Source organism: Cupressus sempervirens, chromosome 10 (genome assembly GCF_028749045.1).
Source record: "Cupressus sempervirens isolate cs-2001-9-10 chromosome 10, ASM2874904v1, whole genome shotgun sequence".
Classification (NCBI taxonomy): domain Eukaryota; kingdom Viridiplantae; phylum Streptophyta; class Pinopsida; order Cupressales; family Cupressaceae; genus Cupressus; species Cupressus sempervirens.
Window position 1 is genome coordinate 633,266,728 of NC_143127.1, and position 22,631 is coordinate 633,289,358.

The 22,631-nt window shown below is 33.9% G+C and overlaps 1 protein-coding gene across 2 annotated transcripts; it reads right to left on the minus strand.

The window, feature by feature from the left end:
• Positions 1-17,394: 17,394 nt before the first annotated feature.
• Positions 17,395-22,631, minus strand: LOC149535431 (transcription factor SCREAM2-like). 2 transcript variants are annotated; one of them, XM_089805186.1, is made up of 3 exons: positions 22,001-22,631; positions 18,327-18,390; positions 17,395-18,116 (listed from the first exon to the last, which is right to left on the minus strand). In XM_089805186.1, exons 1-3 carry the CDS (start codon positions 22,538-22,540, stop codon positions 18,088-18,090), a joined length of 633 nt encoding a protein of 210 aa, XP_089661312.1. In that variant the 5' UTR covers positions 22,541-22,631; the 3' UTR covers positions 17,395-18,087. The 2 variants fall into 2 exon arrangements, with proteins under 2 accessions (XP_089661312.1, XP_089661311.1); XM_089805185.1 differs by having other exon boundaries at positions 17,424-18,116; positions 18,220-18,390.

Genomic DNA, 22,631 nt, shown 5'->3' on the forward strand with positions numbered 1-22,631 from the left:
TATTAATATGTATAAACATTCATCAATAATTTGTGAACACATCAATCATTATATCCACATAACATTCATTAACTTGACATATAATTCATTAATACATATAAAAATTCATCAATAATTTTTGAACACATCGATCGTTATAATCACATTACAATATTTAATAACATGACATAAAATTCATTAATAAGCAATATTCATTAAAATTCATCGACACATTCATCATCAAACAAGGTTTTTAACATTCATTTCTTCTTTTGTCGAAGATAAAGGCTAATAGACACATCATGACTATCTTTGACATTCTCCTATGGCTCTTTTGGTTATGATCTTATGACATGACGCTTCCTCTTCTTTTTTTTAAGGACAAGGGTGATGCACCCCTGCAATAAGAAATAAATGGGTTTATTTCTAAACATTTTTAAAAATGTTATAAGTATTTCCTTAATCTAAGAAACATATCAAGGAATTTTCTTTACCTAATAGTGCCACATCATCTACTATCATATTTTGTTTAGCCCCAACCTCAACATGCTCAACACTAACATCATGCTCTAGATACTCAAAAATTATCACATAAAGGTTACACCAATTGCAATTTAAGATGTTAAATTTTATTAATAATTCCATAATTAGTTTTCAATAGAAATTGAACATGTACTTGTATCATTGTGATTCACATCAAGGACTTCATCGTGTGTAGGATATGTACCTTCTTCATCATGAGTAAGATCTGTGCCAAGAGTAGAAGGTTGCAATGAAATGTCATGCACACATTGTTATCATTGTTCGAAATTAACATCAAATATATTATTTCTCATGAAGTTCTCAATTTTTGTCATTGTTTATTGGGCCTATTTACTTGTGTGTGAACCAGTGCACTAGAATCTTCTACATCTCTTTAGCCACTGGAATTTGTGTGGTGGTTGACAACCACTACTTTATAGCCTTTCTTGAAGCCAATTTGTTTATCCTCTTTCGTGGGTGCTAGATTTAATTCAATGGCCTACATTTTTTGCATAATATCAACAATATTGAATGTATTTCTTATTTGTAATTTTATATAAAAAATTGATATGAAATTTCATTTACTGCTACTTACAAAGCGTGACTAAACTTTCATATATCCACCACAACCAAGATTGTGTTGACCAGCCTTCTCTTTCCTAGCTTGTGTAGCCTTTGATGTGTCCTATAGCCTGTATATGTAAAATTTGAAATTTTTTAGAAATTTGTTAGATTATAAAAATATAAAGACCACTAATTTGTGCATAATTACATTAATACTACCACATACCTATTTTTGCTAGGTGGTAGGTTAATTCCTTTATCTCTTTTGCATCTTCAGCGATTTCATTCAAGTTCATCTAGAACCATAGGAGGATGCTCGTACTTTGGGTTGCACTTTAGAGCCCTTTTGTATTGGTCTCTCACAGTCTTTAGATGTTTGCAAGATTTTTTTAAGAATTTGGATTCTATTCAAAATATTTTGACCAAAGAGCTCCTCCATAGTTTTTATGAGCTAATCTTTTAATTTAGGGCTTTTCTCATTCCACCTTTAAACAAAAAAAAAAATTGTTAGATAAAAAGATTAGTTCAAGCCATGTACCTCAAATATATTACAACAAATGGATGAATGAAAAAATATAGCAACCAATTATATCAAGCTACATACCTTTTATGTAATGTGGGCCCAAATATCTTTAATGTTAAATCATTAAAAAATTCATAAAAAAGATTGTTTCTTGCAAAATCATCACAAGATCATTAGTCGAAAATGAGTTATGAATAAGTAAACTACAATTACACTCTAATAATTATAATTTTAAAGTATCCTAAAGCTTAGGCAATTTTAAGGGAATCATATCTTTCTCATCCATCAACAATGATGCCTCCAACAATCTAGTAGAAGTAACATAGGCTACTCTAGAAAAGGATGGTAAATTATCACCAATACTAATATCTATTCTATTATCATGAGAAGGTGTACTTGTATATAATGCATTGTCTTTTTAAAATATAGATTGAAAAAACTTGACAATAGTAATATAAAACTATAAATAATAATCACGAAGAAAATAATGTCCCTTCTGATGATTGAGAATTGAAATCACATACATGTAGGAGTTACATTGGTACCCTTGTTAGGTGGAACAATTTGGTAAGGTCTCAAAAAATTTTGTAACAAAACATACATATTGTGGTTCATGATCCATAAATTAGTATAAAACATAAAGCTTTATTGAACTATTGTCCTCGAAAAAGATTCATTGTTTCTTACTTCTAGACAAAATGATCTACAACACAATTCATTTCTTGTGGGTTCTTTCTCTTTTGTTGGATTTGGATCCATCACAAGCCCAAAAATTTGTAGATTGATGCTCTTGAGGCTCTTTTTACACATGGTTATAGGGTTACTGTTATATGTGATGTCATCATCACATAATATTGTGGTTGCCATATTAGTAAGTATTTTCTCTTGTGCAATGTGTTCTTTCTCCTTTCCAGGCTATGCATCAAAGTGTGACAAAAACATCAGTAAAACAATGAAAACAAGTCCAAAACCTTAACAAAAATAACATAATAATATGACATTTTGTAAAATTACAATTGCATGAATTTTTATACAAAAGGTTTACCTACACTGGAGAAGGGGTGGGAAAAACATCCCTGCCTTTTTCATGCAATGGATTGGCCATGTTGCCATGTGACAAAGAATATATATAAAAACATCAACATAATGAGAGGAATAGTTGACTTAGCAAAAAAATTATTAATAAAATGGTATATTGTATATTGGAGTTCTAATTGGAAGTAATTAGTTTAAATATTACATATGTAATACTTACAAGTCCCGTGATAGTAACTTTCTTTATATCTATGAGATTCAAATTATAGTCTATTAGTAGCTCTTCCCCTGAACTTATTGATTTTATTGCATATACAAAAACATGATTTCCCTCACGCACCTCAAAAATGTAAGTGTGTCACTTATTAGTTGACCCAGGATGCGTACTATTTTATAAAACTTGCAATGTTTCCTATTTCTTTATGCCTTCTATCAATGTACACAATAAGTTTTTTTACTTTGATCATTTGCTTTCCATTGTAGATAATTTTTTGATAGTGCATGCCTATGCATAATTTTTTATATATCAAGCTATCTGCATCCAATTATCGTAATTGTAACAAGGTCGTACATACTCCATCAATTCAACAACTTTGTTAAAATTGACCTTTATGCCATCCATGAAAAATTGGCCTAAACCATGTAATGATGATGGAGCTATGCGATATATCCTCTCGTTAACACAAAATTCAATGTTAATTGGAGGTAATTCCTTGGGTAACCATTCTTTCTCAAGATGTGTGTACCTGAAGGGAACCCTGATGTCTCCCTTTGTCTCATCATCATAAGAACATGACCCCCCTTGAGCAAGGAAAAATTGCATGCGTTTATTAAATTTTCTTCTAATCTTTTGGCCTCTAGTTTGTCTCTCTTTCATAGACCTATTACATGTATCACTATCCTCTTCTATTCCTGCATTGCCATCACTTGAGGAAGAAAATTCTAACAAATACCTATTTGGTGCTACTTTTAGCCCATCAAATGTGAGATATAGTTGAAGGAGAGAAATATTTTTCTATAAAATGAGGCTAATATTGATGATGGTTTCCTAAACTTAATGTTAAAGGTAAAGAGAAAGAAATCATGTAATAAAATTATACCTCTTGATCCATGTCACTATGTATAATCCTCGTCAAAGGGGTACAGTTTCCTATGTATGTAAATCATTTGTCTTATGTTAGTTACAAATTACATGATACTTAAGCTAAAAATTGCATACAACATAACATGAACAATATGAATACATCATAATCATTGTACACTTTTTAATTTGTTACCTCTACAAAAAATATATTATAAGTAATCAACATCAAGAATTAAGCATTGTATACCTTTTAATTCATTACCTCTACAAAAAACATATTATAAGTAATCAACACATAATACATTTCCATTGATCATGTCATTGATCATCTTCTTCATCCATCTCATCATTATTATCACCATCATCATTCAAATTGTCAAAATGACCATCATCATCATCATCATTATCACCATGACCATCATTGTCGTCAGAGTCATCATCATCACTATCACCATCACCACCACCACCACCATCATCATTTTCGTCACCATCATCATCATCATCTCCTTCTTCATCTTTTTCATCATCATCATCTACTTTGTCTTCCACTTCTTCAATATATTCTTCTTCAATCACATTATGCTTTACCAGTCTTCCTCTTGGATTGTGTCTAATGATAAATGACCAACCTAGTTTATGTGTAACACCAAAGTAAAACACTTTCTCACATTGGCTTGGAAGAACATAGGGCTCATTTCCAACTGGCTCAAATGACCTTGTATTAATCATTGTAAATCTATTATCATGTTCAATAATAGTTCTATCAAGATCATTTTGATTCAATCATAGCCTGTACCATTTGACAATGAATATATCTAGTTTGAAGGAATAAAATTTGCAGTCAATTATATCATCCAAAATTCCATAGTATCTATTTTTAGATTGTTGAGGATGCATGTCATTTCTAGATGAAATATTGGTGACCTCGAAGATTGCAGTTATCCTAAAATCACAAGTTCTCTTAGTGTCGTCCACCTTTTCTATGTAGAATGTACAACCATTGTAGTACATAGCTTTGTGGTGCTTGACCTATTATTTTTCAAACATGTTAAAATTATGCATCCATCCATGAGTTGATATAAACAAATGGTTCATGATAGATTAACTTATACGTATATTTCCATCTCTTAAAATATTTGCTAGATCAATTACCCTTGGCATAACATTGGGATCTCCATTACGATGAGCTTCTTTAACCAGTGGAGCAAAACCTTCCCATGTTAATGAGCCACCATTTTGTTGAGATCATTCAATCGATACCATCATCTAATCAAGATTGTTTTCAATATACAAATGAAGTGCATCTCACTCACAAGCAACTATATAAAATAAATAGACCATTGAGAAACAACTTATATTGACGATGGTTAAGAATTAATTAATTACAATAACATCTTATAATTACCTCTCACTTTCCTCAATCTACCTTTTCCCATCAAGTACTTCCCTTTGAATATGTTAATGGAGTTGGGATCTCAAATGCAATCTATAGGGGTCTTTGGTGCAAACTTGGGAAGATATTTACTAATGTACACCATGGTTTGGTAGACCATATATCTCTCGACCATGGAACCCTTAGGATGTGCTCTCTATCAAACCAATCCCTTAAAAAATCTCAAGTGCCTCTCAACCATCCACATTGACCTAGTTGGTATAGGTCCACAAAACTCAATCTCCTCAACTAGATGTATGAGGTAGTGTTCTTGTGCATTGAAAAAAATTGAAGGTAGACACTTTTGCATCTCACACAAAAGCTGAGGAATTTTTCCCTTCCAATGCTTTATGTCTTTTTTATCAATTTCTTTAGATGAAAACTACCTAGAAGATATTCATCAAACAAAAAAATATTAATGAGACTCTACAAAAATAATATCTATACAACAAATCTAACAAATAGAACTTCTAACCTCTTGTATTTCACAAGATCATATATAACATGTTTGACACTCATGTTGTTGAAGTTATGTGTGAGAGGTAGAGGTAGATCATATTGTAGTACTAATAAAATGATCTTTTCAATATATTATAAAATAAAACAATCAAAAGTACCTGATGTTTTACAAATTTATTCTAAATAGAGAAGAATGTGACTTACCTTGACGAAGGTATGCCAATCATGATGAAGGTATGCCAATCATGTGTTTTCAACCTTGACCCAAAATCAACATTCTTTGATATGATATTGCTTATGTTTGCAAGAAATCCTATGGGAAATTTAGATTTTTTTATGTCTTCAAATATGGCATCAGTTTGCTACTGTGTTAATAACCATAGAATGACACTCATAATAATTTGGTTTCCCCTGCTATTTTATTCAAGGAAAAACTTCAATGCATGATTGGATTCATCAATGTCATTACAAATTTTGACCAATTTTTATTTATCATGCCTTCCATCCAATATTTTCCATAGTGTCTTTGTTACATTCTTTCCAATATGCATAGCATCAAACAAATGCACAATTGTGAGGTGCTTGCAGTATGACAACCTACTAAATTATCCAAGATAGCTTTTAAATCCTTTTGGAAGTTTCTCATCAATGCATTGACGACCTTCATGAATATCAATTACATCATTACAAAACAAAAGATGATGTCCAAATTTAAATTTGATACAAAAACCTACATTAGATGGAATAAATTTACCTCGATGATTCATTCTATTGTATTCCAGCTTCCACATGTGAGTTGTCATTCTTTGTGGCTTTGATGTTGTCTCTTCTTTCTCATTAAAAAGATGTTTTTTCGATAATTAAATACTTATAATTTTTGTGGAGAAAGTGTCTATGCTCATTAAACACCTACTTTCCTAAACTTTTTGATTGATGAGATTTCATATTTGGAGCACAAATTGGACATGCAAATTTTTCCTTTGTTTGAAGACCTACAAGATCATGTATAATTTGAGGACATGTGTACTAGAAGATTCATATATACAATTATCACATGCAACTTAAACATACAACGAAAATGTGTTAGCACTATTACATACCAAAAATAAGTGTTAACAATTTTACATACCACAAAAATGTGTTAGTCTAGGGGCATCATGTATTGCCCATACAAGCATTACACGAAATTGAAATTGTCTTTCACCAATTAGTCTAGAGATGTCATACACATTGATCCCATTCTATAACTCCAACAATTCATCAATCAAGGGCTTTATATATATATATATATATATATATATATATATATATATATATATATATATATATATATATATATATATATATATATATATCTTTTTCACTTGGCACTTACCTAGTTTAATGAATATAAAAAAAACATAATTATTATGGCCATTTTGATATTGTGTTTATAAATCAATTTAGATGACTATTGAATGGAAAAATACCTGGTACAATCATTTTCAACATTATATTCTCCCTCTTTATGGACATCTAAGGAGGAATGTTATTGTTAATAACAAAAATAGGCTAGACCAAGTAAACTGATCTCATCTCTCCAAATGGATTGATATAGTTTGCTGCCAATGAAAACTTCAAATTATGAGTTTCTTCTTTAAATACTAGCCAACTATCTTCTATGTCCTTAAATGCAAAACTATCCACATGCATTCACATAATGTCATATTGACTTCTATTGCATGCATGTTAATCCATAAATTATGCCAAGCTAGTACACTTGAATAATCAATGCATACATGGAATAATGGAATGTGCCGAAGAACCTAGCGAGGCACCATTTTGGTTATATGATTTGATCAATATCTACTAATATGACAATCAGGGAATTGTGTTGAAAATTCATGTTGCTTGTGATATATGATATGATCATTGGGACTTGCATTCATTGTCTAGTACTCCATTCCAATATCTTTCATAATGATTGATAATTCTTCGTAAGAGGAAGTTAGAATGTTTGATGGTGGTAACAAACACTCACCTATCAACTTATGATTTTTTTTTTGTTAATATAAATAAAATTAATGGTATGCTAACATAGAAGATGAAAAAAATGACATTATACCTTAGCATATGTGAGATTGTTACATTGGATATATCATTCATAACCTTGAAGTTTAGCAACAACAATATAGTGGAGAGAAGTGTTGTCTAGGAGCCTTGGTGCAAGGGCTTGTATGCCTTTTCAAGTATAGCTATATCAAGGTTCTCTTCATCATCATCATTAGATGCACGACTATCATTGTTTTCATCATCTTCATCAGTTGCACTAGTAACATCTTCTTCAATCATGTTCTCACTGCACCAATAACAACATCTTCAATTGTGTTCTCAGCCTTTGGATCATTTTCTTCCATCAGAGCATTACCTTCTACTTTGGTATACACCTCCATATTCCACCAAGTCAAAATCCACATTCAACAGAGGACAAAAATCCTTTCCCCCCTCAATGTGATCATATTGCCTACAATGTCTCTGAGTTGTTGTGATTAGAATTCTTTGATTCTTTATGCCCTTGCATTTTTTGCAAGGACAATAACATTTTCTGTCACCTTTTCTTTTGATCTAAGACCACATCTAGCAATTGTCACCTTATTTTGTTCTGGGTTCATATTGTTAGGCGTGGACTTTCTTTATAGGCAAATATTCAGGCTATAAAATTATATCAACTATAAACATACAAGCATTAGTAGTATCTTGTATATAATCGATAGTAATAAAATAATAAAATATTACTATCTCTTCAATAAGAAAAGCATTATTATAAAAAAATATCGCTATAATTATTGGTGCATGAAAAGCTACGATCCTTGTTGTTGGTAGCTTTGATTGGAGAATATATGGAAATTAATCCATGCTTAACCTGCAGCTAGTTGATTTAATCCATAAGAAATGAACATGCCACAGTAACATGTGAAATTTTTGTGCACACAGATGATAATGAAATAGACATCTATAAAGGCATCAATCACTTAACATTCAATAGAGCCCATAGGTGGCGAAGAGCTCTTAATCATGAGTACATTGCGCTAAGGATACAATTAAAGCCTTTGACATTCACAATTGTGTTACTTTTGTAGGCTGAATATTTAGATCAATTGTACAATATCATTAATAATGTCTTTAGATGATGGAATTATGCATCTAAACTTTCTTATTATATGCATGTTTGCTTTAAATTTTTTTGATTATATGCTTTGCTTGTCTTATTGAGAGATACTCTATGCTTTTCTTATCTGATTGAGAGAACATAAATGACTTTTATTGCAATGTGTTAAAACTTTAAAGAAATCATTTATATACCAATCATTTTTACTTTATCAACATTTTCTTGACTCAAGGGGAAGTATTATTTTTTTGTGTAAACACAGGGTCCACTGCCTCTTGGAAAATTTCTTGAAGAGCACATGGAGTGTTTCCTAATATTGTGCAATATTTTGCATTCTATAAAGTTGATTGGGTTCTTCAACATGGATTATAAATGTTGGACACAAATCTTAATATTATAATAGGTGCAATCATGCTTGTTAGGTGCAAACTTGACCATAGTGTTTGTATACAATAGAGATGGAAATAGAAAGTTGCCTGTGTTGAATATCTTGGAAGGGTTCAAACATGACTAGTAGGTGTTCTTATTGTACATATTATTATGAAAGTGGTGACAATAAAGAGTTATCATGTTTGAAAGATATGAATGAATTTATAGTGTTGTTCACTAATGGTGCTTGATTAAACATGTGAGGTGTAAACTTGATCAATAGGTGTTCTCATTGCACTTAGGTACAAATAAAAAGTTGCCCATGTTGAATGCTTTAGGAGGCTATAAACTTGACTAGTAGGTTTTTTATTACACATGGTATTGTAGAAATGATGTCAATGAATAGTTATTGTTATGTTGGAAGATTTGAATTTGTAGTGTGTTTTCTATTAGTGCACGATTAACCTTGTGAGATGCAAACTTGATCAATAGGTTCTATTGTGTTTGGGTGCAAATAGAAAGTCACCTTTGTCGAATGCCTTGGGAGGGTGCAAAATTGAATAGTAGGTGTTCTTATTGCACATGCTATTTTGCTAGTATTGTCCACAAAATGCTACCATGTTGCCAGATTTGAACCTTTAGTGTTACTCCTTAAGGTACATGATTAATTGGTTGTAAGCTCAAAAATATGTTGTAAATAGAGTGAACTTTACTTGGTGAAAATGGATAAGGTATTTGTGATGAAATCATTTATTGCTCCTTGAAAAGAGGACCCTTCAACATCCTTGTGGGTGTTTTCATTTGAATGAAATTGAGTATTTGTAGATTACAAAGGTCAATGGCCAATTGAGGTTGACAAAGATAATTTTTGATAAGGAATGTAGTATGTATGTCATCCTTCAAAAGAGGTGTAAATCTTTACTTATTTGAGCTTTACAATTTTATATTAAATTGTCTTTCATGTCGTGGTAGGGTAAGATTTTGGAATCTTTAGTTGTGAAAGTTAGGTATGGAGTTACTCAAGAATGAATTATTGCTCATTATAGTTTGGTGTAGAATATTTTTTAATGCATAAGATAACATTATAATTTGATGCTGGTGAGGATAATTATGTTGGGGTACCTTCGAAAATCTCCATTTTGTTTTATATGTTGTTAAGCTATAGGTGTTTGGTTTAAAATTTAAAATATTGAGTTGCAAGATATCCTTGTGTTCATGTTTCATCTTGACTATTGGAGAATTATGGTCTATATGAATCTTTGGGCATGCCATATAAGTTTTTACATTATGTAAGTGTTTTATCCTTTCTAATGACATGGTACATAATCTTGTATGAGTGCTTGTATAGGTCTCTGAAAGAATTTGCATATAATATTGACAACTTGGGATTAGAGGCTAATGAACAAAACAAAAGAAAGAGATAATATGAACAAGAATACAATGTACTCTTATCAATGACACAATAATGAATCAATTGAATACAATACCATAACTAATGGATTCATTTATAAGGTGGATGTGCTTTCTTATATCTTTGTATCAAAATATCAAACACACATTTTTTTAGGCAGTAGAGAAGGAGATAATTACATTGCTTCATTTTCATTTGCATAACCATATTATGGTGGGAAATAAGAAGACCAAAGATGTATGGTTTTATGTGGAGGTAATTGATGTGGTCTGAAATTTAGGAGAGGCAAGACAGTCAGTGTATGATCCTAATGAAATTGAGGAAGAGAAGCAAGAGAGGGACATGAAAAAAAAAATAAATGCACGATTTCAAGGGTTTGTTAAGCTAATACCATAAGGTAATGAGCATATATCAAAACACAAAGAGATCTTAAGATTTTATGATTGCAAGATATGTATGTTACAACATGGATTAATAGAAGGATTCATCATCAAATGAAATCTCCATAGCTTTAATATATTTAAGCCACCTGTACTGACCTAGCCTCCTGCTACTCCCACGGGCCCTAAATGTGGTTGTATGTAAGTTACCTACAATATGTTGTGTATACAAAACCCTTCGTTTTCCTTTTTGTTTTCTTCCTTTTCAATTGAAAAATATCACAACAGAGACATGGATAAGAAGGGGACGATCACTTTATAACACAAACAATCAAAATTTAATGATTTTTAGTTTCCCTAGCGTTCTCCCAACTCAGCAAAATGATGAAGTTACCTTGAATAACGCTGAGAAGATCATCGTCATGCCTAAGAACAACACTGAACCCTCTTGCCCACACTTTACTACATAAATATAAAATGAAGTTTCACTTTTCTTTTTTTTGTTTATATCCCGACGACGTCAAAATTTTGACGATAAACTTAAGTGTCATCAAAATTTTGACTAAAAACTTAAAGATCGTCGAAATTTTGACTAAAAACTTAAGGATCATCAAAATTTCAACATTATCAAGATCATATTTTTTTTAAAAAAAAGTAAATTTGAAAGCCAAATTGGCTTGTCGTGGAAAATTTAGGTCATGCAACCCAAATGTACTAGTGCTACTTATGAGTGAATCATTATAGAGCCCCTTTATATCATCAATTGCTAAGTAGGAGTATTTAAAATACTTGTACATAAAGATTTAATTTGAATTTCACATACTATGTTTTACAAACCCTTTACTATAGATATTTAGTTTTTATTACATGCATAAATCATGATTGATTTAATGATGTTGAACTAAACAATATGTCATTGGTTTGATAAGAAGATGATCTTTTGTTTGCTTAGAAGAAAAAACATTTTATGGTTTGACATTTGAGTATAAATGCTTGAAGATTAAACTTTTCTTAATACTACTTGTCAAAAGTTTTATATATTATTATAAATATTATTTTAAAAATTAAAAATTATTATAATTATTATTTAATAATGTGAAGATTTTAATATTATTTCAAAATTCTACATTTACACAAAACTCAGATCTCTCTCTTTTTAACTAAAAGAGGGGTAAATTTTGTATTGAATATCAAAAAGAGTAGAACAACACAAGAAACAAAGGAAACTACAAAGCTTTATCCTGGTCCACAAGTTGAATTAGCACTTGAGATAAATCAAGGGGAAGCATCTTATGATCAATAATATTCCAAGATGGCCCTTGCTCAGAGGCCCATTTAGCCAGACAATCAGCCACACCGTTCCACTCACGAGGGATATTGATAAAAGACACAAAATCCAGAGAATTGCATAACTAAATGATCTGCTAAATAACCAAAGCCAAATGCCAATCCACATGCACAAGGTTCCTTTTATTCAATAAATTCACAACCACCTATGAGTCAGTCTCACAGATGATTCTGTTTCGGCCACGTTGACAACACTGTTCCACCACAACCAAGATAGCTAGGGCTTCCATGGGGTTATTAGTATGGTAACCCTTGTATATAGAAAATCGAAACTGAATATCACTAGAACTATCATGCCCAACTCCCCCAATACTAGTCAGACCAGGATTTCCCCGAGAAGAACCATCAATGTTGATTTTAAGAATGCCCACCTCAAGAGGAGACCAATGTCCTTGACGATTAACACGCTGAGAGTGTTGCTTAGCTCTATTCCCAAAGCGGGTGTGAAGGACCGAGGGAGTACAACCCTGAAGAGGAAAAAATAGGCAAGAGAAAATACCAACATCTATAGGATCCAAACCCCCATTGATGTCACATTTAGCTAGGAGTGTTTCCTGAAGAGAATTAACAATTTTTTCCCATAGGTGTTTGATCTCAAACTACAAATCATGAAAGATCCTCCTATTCATCTCAAGCCAAACATGCCACAAAATAAGGGAAGGGCCAATAGTCCATGCAACTTGAAGAAAAGGAGTCTTGGAAGGGGAATGACCCAAACAGTCCCAGAATTCAAACAAAGAGGAAACATGCCAACATGTGCATCCCCACACACTCCACCAGAAGTGCCAAATCTGTTTGGTAAAGGGGCATTGGAAAAAAAGGTGAGATACAATCTCTTCACTATTGTAGCAAAAAACACAGATGGAAGGCCCTTGGAAGCCTCGCTCGCAAAGATTATCCCAAGTAAGACAACAATTGTAAATCAAAATCTAGAGAAAAAAGTTGCACTTAGGCCATGAAAAACTATTCCAAATTTTCTTCCACCAAGAGACCTCCACCTCGCCAAAAAGTTGCTTCATCAGTGCAAGATACCTGGAAGAAATAGAATGTTTGCCAGAAGAAGCACCTCCTCAAGCCAAAACTTAAGGTTCCTATAGCGAGCTGCACTCCCTAGAAGCCAATAACTGAGATAGTTCCAACCGATCCCCCAGAGAGCCACCCAATAGCCAATTAGAAGAATTCTTCCATCTATAACCCACATCAAGGCTTAGGTTAAAAGCCTCCTTATAATGAGCCACCTTATTCCATCTAACAGAAAGGAAAGAATCACAAAGAGATTGCAAGTGAGGATGAGAGGATAGGAGAGGAGGATGCCCATTCCAAGAATCACTCCAAAATAGAGCCTTAGTGCCTCTGTAACAGATCCAAAATAAACTTCTCTTCACTAGGTGAGCACCAATCTTGAGGGTATTCCACACCATAGAGCCTCTTCCCTCAAGAGAAAACCTAGAAATATATGAAGGTTCCACACTAGGTAAATACTTGTGTGATAGGATATGGGCCCAAAGTTGAGACTGACTAGTACATCAACGCCAATAGAGCTTTGTAGCAAGAGCTTGACTGCACAAGATAGCAGACCGAAGGCGAAGACCTCCTTCCTTTTTTAGCCTGCAAACTGTATCCCAATTGATGAGGCTCCATTTGGAATGTTGCAAATTGCCACTCCAAAGAAATTGGTGGGAGAGGGCATCAAATTCCTTAAGGAAATACACTGGGGCAGCCTGAACCATGCTTCTATATATGGGAAGGGCCTAAATTATAGATTGAAGGAGTGTCACCTTGCTAGCAGTAGAGAGCCACCTGTGAGTCCAATGATTGACCATTTGTCATAGTTTGTCAAGCAAGCTTTGCCAGAAAAGCCTAGGCTATCTACCCACCACAATAGGGACCCCCAAGTAAGTTAGAGGGAGAGACGCAATCTGAAATTGCAGGATATTAGCAATCCTCCATTGGATCGGCTCAAGAGTGTTGAAGAAAAAAAATAGAGGGCTTGTGATCATTAATTTTCTACCCAGAGACAACCAAATAAGTATCCAAGGTGAGCCGAAAGGCTTTACCTTCCCGAATCCAAGCTCTCCCAATAAGGGCCGTATCATCAACAAATTAGAGGTGAGAAAGAGTGGGCAAACCATTTCCCCATTGCCATTATTGAATCAAATTTTGAGAAACATGAAACTTGATAAGTTTACCAAGTCCCTCAACCATAATGATAAACAAATAAGGAGAGAGGGGATCTCCCTGACAAAGACCTCTAGAAGCCCCAAAAAGCTCCATTGGTTCACCATTAAGAAGGATCGAGAAGGAAGGAGAAGTAACACAACTAAGAACCCATCTAACCCATTCTTGACTGAAGCCAAAAGCCAGAAGAACTTTCTGCAAGAAATCCTAATTGACTCTGTCATAAGCCTTAGCCATATCAAGCTTAATAAACATAGCACGTTCCCTGGAAGTACACATAGAGTGAATAGCTTCCGAAGCAATAACCACCCCATCCAAACTTTGGTTTTTCCTACCACAAAACCCCCTTGTTCCTCAAAGATAACCATGGGAAGACAAACTTTAAGCCTCTCTGCTAGGACTTAGTGATGATTTTATAGACCACATTACAAAGAGCAATGGGCCTAAAAAAGTCTAGCTGATTAGCCTCTTCCTTCTTTGGAATAAGGACTAAGAAAGTAGCATTCAAGGCCTGAAGCATTTCTTTGTTGGAATAAGACTCCTGAACCACATCCAAAAGGTCATGATTGATAATATCCCAAAATTCCTAAAAGAATTCAATAGGGAAGCCATCAGGCCCTGGAACTTTGACCTTCCGCAAGTTGAAGACCACCCCCTCCAAGTCAGACATACTAGTTGGCCTCATAAGAGAATCATTCATCTCCTTGATCACAACAGAGGGAATACGTGAAAAGATAGTATTCTCCTCAATCTCTGCTGGAGGTAAATCATTTGAAAAGAGAGTAGAGTAAAACTAAATAGCTTCCCTAGAAACATCTTGAGAGGAGATCAGACGCGTCCCATCAGAAGTAACAAGAGAAGAAATGTAACTCCTGTTATGTCGAGCTTGCACAAATTTATGGAAAAATGCAATGTTCTTGTCCCCTTCTTGAAGCCAGTCAACTCGAGCCTTCTGTTTCCAATAAATTTCTTCTCTAAGATCCCACTCAGCTAAATCAGTAGAAGCTCAAGATTTTACTATGCCAAGAGCTTTTGAAAAACCTAGTTCCCGAATTTGCTTGGTAATAACATCAAGACGATCCTAAGCCCTCTTTTTCATAATATGGAGATTACCAAAACAATTCCTGTTCCAATGCTTCAACTTCCTTTTAACATATTGAAGTTTTTTAGAGAAGGAGAACATAGCAGTGCCATAGGCAGGGCCTCCCTATCTCCACCAGTAGCCATTAAGTCATGAAGAGAAGAGTCTCAAAGCCACATTAGCTAAAACTTAAAGGGAGGCTTCTTGGGGACAACAACATAACTAGCTGTGAGCTTAATAGGCCAGTGGTCAAAACCTCTCCAATCAAGAATTTCAGAAAACAACGAAAGAGAGCCAGAATTCCAAAAGCAAGAAACAAGGAACTTTTCCAAGCATTCTGAGAAAGCATCATTACCAACCCTTCGATTGTTCCAAGTGAAGAGCCCATTGAGAGATTTGACATCAAAGAGATGTAAAAGATCAATATTTTGTCGAAGAAGCTCAATAGAAGGACCCATGCGGGCCAGCCACCCCTCTTCTCCTCCAAACTGAGAACAGAGTTGAAGTCTCTAGCCACAATCCAAGGCAAGAAAGGATGATAGCTTCTAACATGCCTAATAGGATCCCAGAGCGTAATCTTGCCAGGGAGATCAATAGGAGCATACACATTAGTAACAAGAATCATCTCTCCAGTTTCTAGAGAGGAAGCAACCATTGAGAGAGCTAAGAGGCAAGATACCCAGTAAAGTGGCGTAACTTTCCTTGGATCCCAGCAAATGGCAAGACCACCAGAGCTCCCCAAAGCACCAATGCACTAACATTGGCCTAGAAACCAAATGTTAGGAGCACATCTAAACACGGAATCCACTAAAAGCTTGGTCTCTTGGATACAAAGGATATCCGAAGAATGCTCAACCACCGGCTCATGAATAGCTTTTTGTTTGGGGAGGCTATTCAACCCCCTCACATTCCATGAGAGAATAATCATTGAGTAGAGTGGAGAAAATGCTTATCCAAGGTCCTGACAGCCCCAGACTCTAGTTGGAGGAGTGAGGGAATACTGAAAGAAATCTCTAAGCTCCCATGTTTTTATTAGATACTTGATAATTAATAATAGTATTTGCTGATATCTTTCTGCAAATAAAAAATTACAGCCGTAATTTGATAAAATTATATTAGTTGGAGAAGGAGTGGGGGAATACTGAATACTATTATTAATTATTAAGTATCTAATAAATACTATTATTTATAATTTTCAGAAGCTCTTGGCATAGCAGAATCACGGGCTTCTACTGATTTAGCTGAGTGGTATCTTAGAGAAGAAATTTGATCGTATCAGATTTAAATAATTTTTTACAAACTTGAATAGAAGCATTAATTAATGAGAATAATTTGTTAAACTCGTCTCTAAATGTACTATTTGCCTAATCCTTAATTAAATAAAAAAAAGTGGTTTCATCATTATTTTCAGTTTCTTTGTGCTCTGCAAGGAATTCACGGAGTGTTGAGGGGAATTGCCTCCACACTAGTATTTTATCTTTTCAAGACAGGACAAATGCTGCTATGATATTTGTTCTTTCATATTCGAGTAAATTCCTTATACATTTCAACAGTTCAGACCCCATGTTTTTATTAAATACTTGATAATTAATAATAGTATTTGCTGATATCTTTCTGCAAATAAAAAATTACAGCCGTAATTTGATAAAAATGAAAGCAACTGGTAGAGAAAAAAGATATGCATGTCCCCAAAACAAGACAAACACAATCAAGGATAACAATTATTAAGATAGCGTGTACATACAGAAATCCTGTCAAATTTTCCCTTTCTTTGATCTCATGATCAATACAGCTCGATAAGCTCTGGCAATTGTTAATAATTATGCTTGCTAGTAGAGACATGGAACACAGTAATACCATTTACAAATAGGATTCACGGGAGTGGCACTGAAATGATCACAAAACTCATCATTAGGTATTTGTATCACTAAATTTTGCATTTGAATGGAAGTGAAATTCAAGTTAAACATAGAAAAACTATAATTCTCACCATGCTTCTTTTTCTGAGAAACTTGAGGGTGAACCTTAGGTTGTACATTCGTAGGCCCATAAGCATCTCTAGCATTTTTTAGGGCCATAAGATGAAGGTTGTAAGACGGACTTTCTTCTTATTCAATCTATTCAATGTAGAAGCTAAAAGCTATACAAGTTGGTTATAAGAGGGACCTTCTTCTCATTCAATATATTCAACTTAGAAGCTAGAAGCTGTACCTCTTGATTATAAGAGGAACCTTCTCTTCATTGAATACATTCTAACTTAGAGCTTCTATAAATTACATAATCAATTCAAGTCAATATAAAAGCAACAAAGATGTTACTTTGAAGATTTGAACACAAATCTCCAATGTAAGAACCTTGTAGGCAGACCATTGAATACGGCCCTATTGACTCTAGCATTTATTGCAAGTATTCATCACTATATATTCGAATTACCTATATTAAGAAATTGCTGTCATTAAAAGCTATCGAATGGGTTTGGTTTGAAAGATGGCAAGCTCTTGTAGAGTGGGAATTGACTGTTTGTCATAATGTAGTTTGATGGCTTGAAATATGTTATAGAAGTGCTTTAATGTCCTCAGGTGCAATGTCTCGGCCCATAGGTTGCTGCCACAAAATGCCAAGTACCAATTAGAATGTTGGTTATTTGGTATTTATAAGGGCACTGATCATAAGACAGAAGAATGTAGTCAATGTAATTATTTAGTACCTCTGCTTGTAAACAATCAAGTTTGAAGCCATTTAAGCAGCTTATAGCAGCTTGCTTGACATCAAGACCAAGTTCATCTAGAGCCCTGATTGTGGATAGAAGCAAACCTTGCCTTCTCGAACAGGACATGTGAATGTTCACCTCCCTGTCTTTTGTTGTCCGCACTTCCACCTGCAGATACATTACATCTATCATTAACCCTTGTGCAAGTGTTTCCTAAAGGAACCCTTGATCAATAAAAGAAAAACACCGAGAATCAGTAAATCTTGTAATCAAGGAATCTTGAAAACAAATGAATTAGTAGCATCTTATGATGAAATTATGCACAGTAGTTGGTTATTTTGACAACTCTATTGCACATTTTCCTTTTTGATGATGAATTATTGAGTGGGATTACAAATGTTGGGCAAAAAAGCATACATAATTTAAACCAGAAGGTGTGATTTATTTCCTTGACATTTCGGATCAAACTATGCGATCCATCATAAGGAAGAAGAGAGCAAAATAATAGAATATAATAAATAGATTGTAGCAGAATGGACTAGATAAAATGGGAGAGGGTGAGAGGGTATGAAAACCAATATGATAGGAAGAGGGTTATTCGTATACTCTCATCTTTTCTTTTTAATCTAGCCTGATCTACTAACAATCTATCTGATCTGTTCTCTTGTCTTGCTCTGTTCTTCCTGATAATAGATCATGTAGTTTGATGTGAAACGTTGAAGAAATAAACTAATGCAATTATTATTAGAAACTCTGGACAATAACATTAGAATTGCAAAAAATTACATATCACAAAGAAAAAATGCACACTTCAATCAAACTTTTATCAGTATTGAGCCTACTACTAATGATAAAAAATTGTGATCTTCTTGACATCTGTTCTCAGCTTCTATATGGTCTGATGAAGGGACTGAAGTGCTATAGCATTCAAGATAAGGAAGGATCTTCTCTCACTCTGATATGACATGGAATCGGCCTTGAATGATAGGAGAGAAGCCCCCTCTTTATCAGGTGCTTCATCACTGCCACCAATACATTGTACAATAACTCTAATCAAGTGCATATATTTTTCCATATGAAATTCCCAATTCCCACGGAGTAACTGAACTGCCGATTTATAAAGCTTGGTAGAGCATTAGGTCATTAACAGCTGTATACCATTCAGCATCTTCATGGTAGATGCACTTCTTTTTTGGTTAAGTTTTGCTGTCATCTACTAATTTTGCATGATTTTAAGTTCTGATTAGACTAATCGTACATGATTTGTTTAACAAATTTTCCACCCACTTTTTGCTCTCATGTAGACATGAATGAAACAATAAGCTAGGAGGTACAATGATAGGCTTATCTGTGCTTCTTGCCTATCTGCGTTAGGCGTTGAGACATTGTAATCTCCCTTATCTCGACAAAGAGAGAAAGGACTTGAGAACTGAAAATCTGAGGAACCGATACTCTGCAGAAGCTTCTTCATGTACACAACAGCATCTCCCAAAATTGAGACCCTGTCCACCTGCATAAGCAAAAGTACCCAGCATAAAAAAGTAAATGCTAGCTGCCACATTGACTACAATTACTAGTCTATAAATTTTAGCCAAGCCTTTAATAAATCTATTTAGTTGTCATGAGCTGGCATGAGTTTTCAAATGAATTAGAGGAGGACTGTTTATGGATTAAAATACTTTATTTTTCATTTGACGTGTTGGATTATATTTAATTATTTTGATTTTTCAGTTAAGATTCTGGATCATATTCAATCATCCATTATCAGAAAGAAAAGAGTGATGATAGATCATCTGTCATGAGTTTTCCACATTTCAAATAGATTAAATAAGATTGTCGGTGGATTCAACTATGTTTGTTTTTCAATTGATATGTTGGGTCACATTCAATCATTTGTTTATGAATTCAACAATCATACTTTTAACATTGAGGTTTTGGACCATACTCAGTTATCGATCATCAAAAAGAAAAGAAAGAATGATGAAAGATCATTCCACAATTCAAATAGATTAAATAAGTTTGTTTCTAGATTCAATTATTTTTGTTTTTCAATTGACGTTTTGAATCACATTCAATCATATTTGTTTCTGAGCTCTACTATCTTAATTGAAATTTCAATCATATTTGTTTCTGAGCTCAACTATCTTAATTTTTCAATTAAGATTTTGGATTATAATCAGTCATCGGTCATACAATGAGAAAGTGATGATAGATCATTTCACACGAGTTTTCCACTGTTCAAATAAATTAGATAAGATTGTTTCTGGGTCACTTAATCATCTGTTTTTTAATTTAACTATCTTAAATTTGTAATTGAAATTTTATATCATATGCATTCATGATACATCATTAAATGTGATCTTCGATGTTAGCAACAGGACTGTGACGAGGGATTTCTTAGAGCTGTCTGAAATCTTAATCGGAAAAGTAACACATTTGAATTATAAACAATCTTATCTGACATCCAAATACCTTTTCAGATTACCAAACCTAAATGCACAGTAGGATATAAATTACTTATCTGCTGGCTACTAGTGTCAGCAGACAAAGCTGATTAAGTACTTTACAGCCACCTACAACTAATCTAGCCACTTTAGTTGTCTTCAATCATTCGCATTATTCGTGTGCTTACTATTTTACCTGTCCACCATTAATAATGCAGCTAGCTTCTTGTTACAGTATACTACTATACTACACATTTATGATGTATTTTCTTATAAATTAATCATCCAGGACCTGTACTCAGCAGAGCACAAATTTGGGTTTCTCTTCCTCTGGTTTCTCCTCTTTGCTTGATTTTCCAACTTGGTATCAGAACAATTAGTGTTTTTAACTTGGTATCAGAATATTAGTGTTTTTAGCTTGATACCTAATTGATGTCAAGTATCAAATTAGAGTTCAGATTAGTCAACCAAGGGAATCTAGTAGAATACACACTAAGTCTATCCATCATTAATAACTTATTCCATAATTTGAAAAGGAAACTGCCTTCAGCACAACTCAAAAGGACCAGTGATCCCCTCTACTATGAGAATATTTGACACTGTTCAAAACTGTGAAGACTATATAAGTGAAACATCTGTGTAAAGTTAAGAAAGGCTGCAGGATCATTTATGGCAACACAAACTTCGTATGTTTAGCCAGAAATCTTGTAGGATATTGGAATCAAATTCTTCATGAGAAATTTTTACTTGTTAAACTTTCGAATCCCAACCAGATCAGTCCTGGTTACAATTGTTATATTTATTTTGAAGAGGGCCTCACTAACAGGAATACCACTCTTCCCCAAACTGATACTTCAGCATGGAGCACTTAGAGAACCTGCCAAGAGTAGGACAGGAAGAAAATATATTACTTTCCTGATGAAGTTCACGAACAGACAGGATTCACTTTCATTTTGGGATGAATCATGCACTGTAATTCAAAAAATTTATGTGAAAAGTCTCATATTTCACATTGCACTCTCATACTCAATCAAATACAGGAAGCACGCATTGTGAAAGTCTTATAGTATTATTCAGAATTCAAAGTGCCCATCTAACAGATAAACACCCCCAAAATGAATCTAAGGTGGTGTTCTGCTTTTCAAAGATTTCAAAGATACTGAATGTTTTTATTTTTCTGTGGACTAAGTTAAAAAGAGAAAACCATGGAAATTGGTCAAGCCCCAACCTGGAACAGCATAACCAAGAGGCAGAACAAATTAGAGCAGTCATTGATGAACTTGTGCAACAGAGGAATTGTATCTTTTTTTATTAACGTAGTAAAAAACACCCACCTTGGAGATATTAGGCACCATTGAGCGAAGCATATAAAGGCGATCATTGAGCTTCTTCCTTCTCCCCCTCTCTGCCATGAGATTCTTAGCAGGCAAGCCGTTAGCAGTTTTCTTCAATTTGTTATCAGGAACATGTAAATCATTACAATTACTCTCACCTCCAACACCAACTTTACCAAACTCAATTGGCATTCTATCATTCCAACCCTCCGCACACTTCTTTTCATTGAATTGATCCAATTCACACTTGACCCCATTCATTTCAAGCCATTTGGACACAGTGAATTCACCATAATTAGCTTCAACCGTTGATGCAGAGCATTTGGCATTATTCATATTTGTTCTCATGGAGCTTATTTGGGATGGTGGGTAGTCTAGAGGAGATCCCAAAAGATCATCGAGACTCTCCTCAATGCCAGGAAATGCTTGATTCGCATCAAGAGAACCGCCATAACTGTAATTCAACTCAGATTGGTGTTCTTGAAGTACTGTGGCATGAAACAAAGAGAAGTTCTCATCAAAAGAATCAATCCAAGCCATTCTAAATTACAATTTTTGAGAAAACTTTCCTGTGTGATATTTGCAACTGTGGTTGCTCTTCTCTACACAAACTTTTGCTTACAACATGATT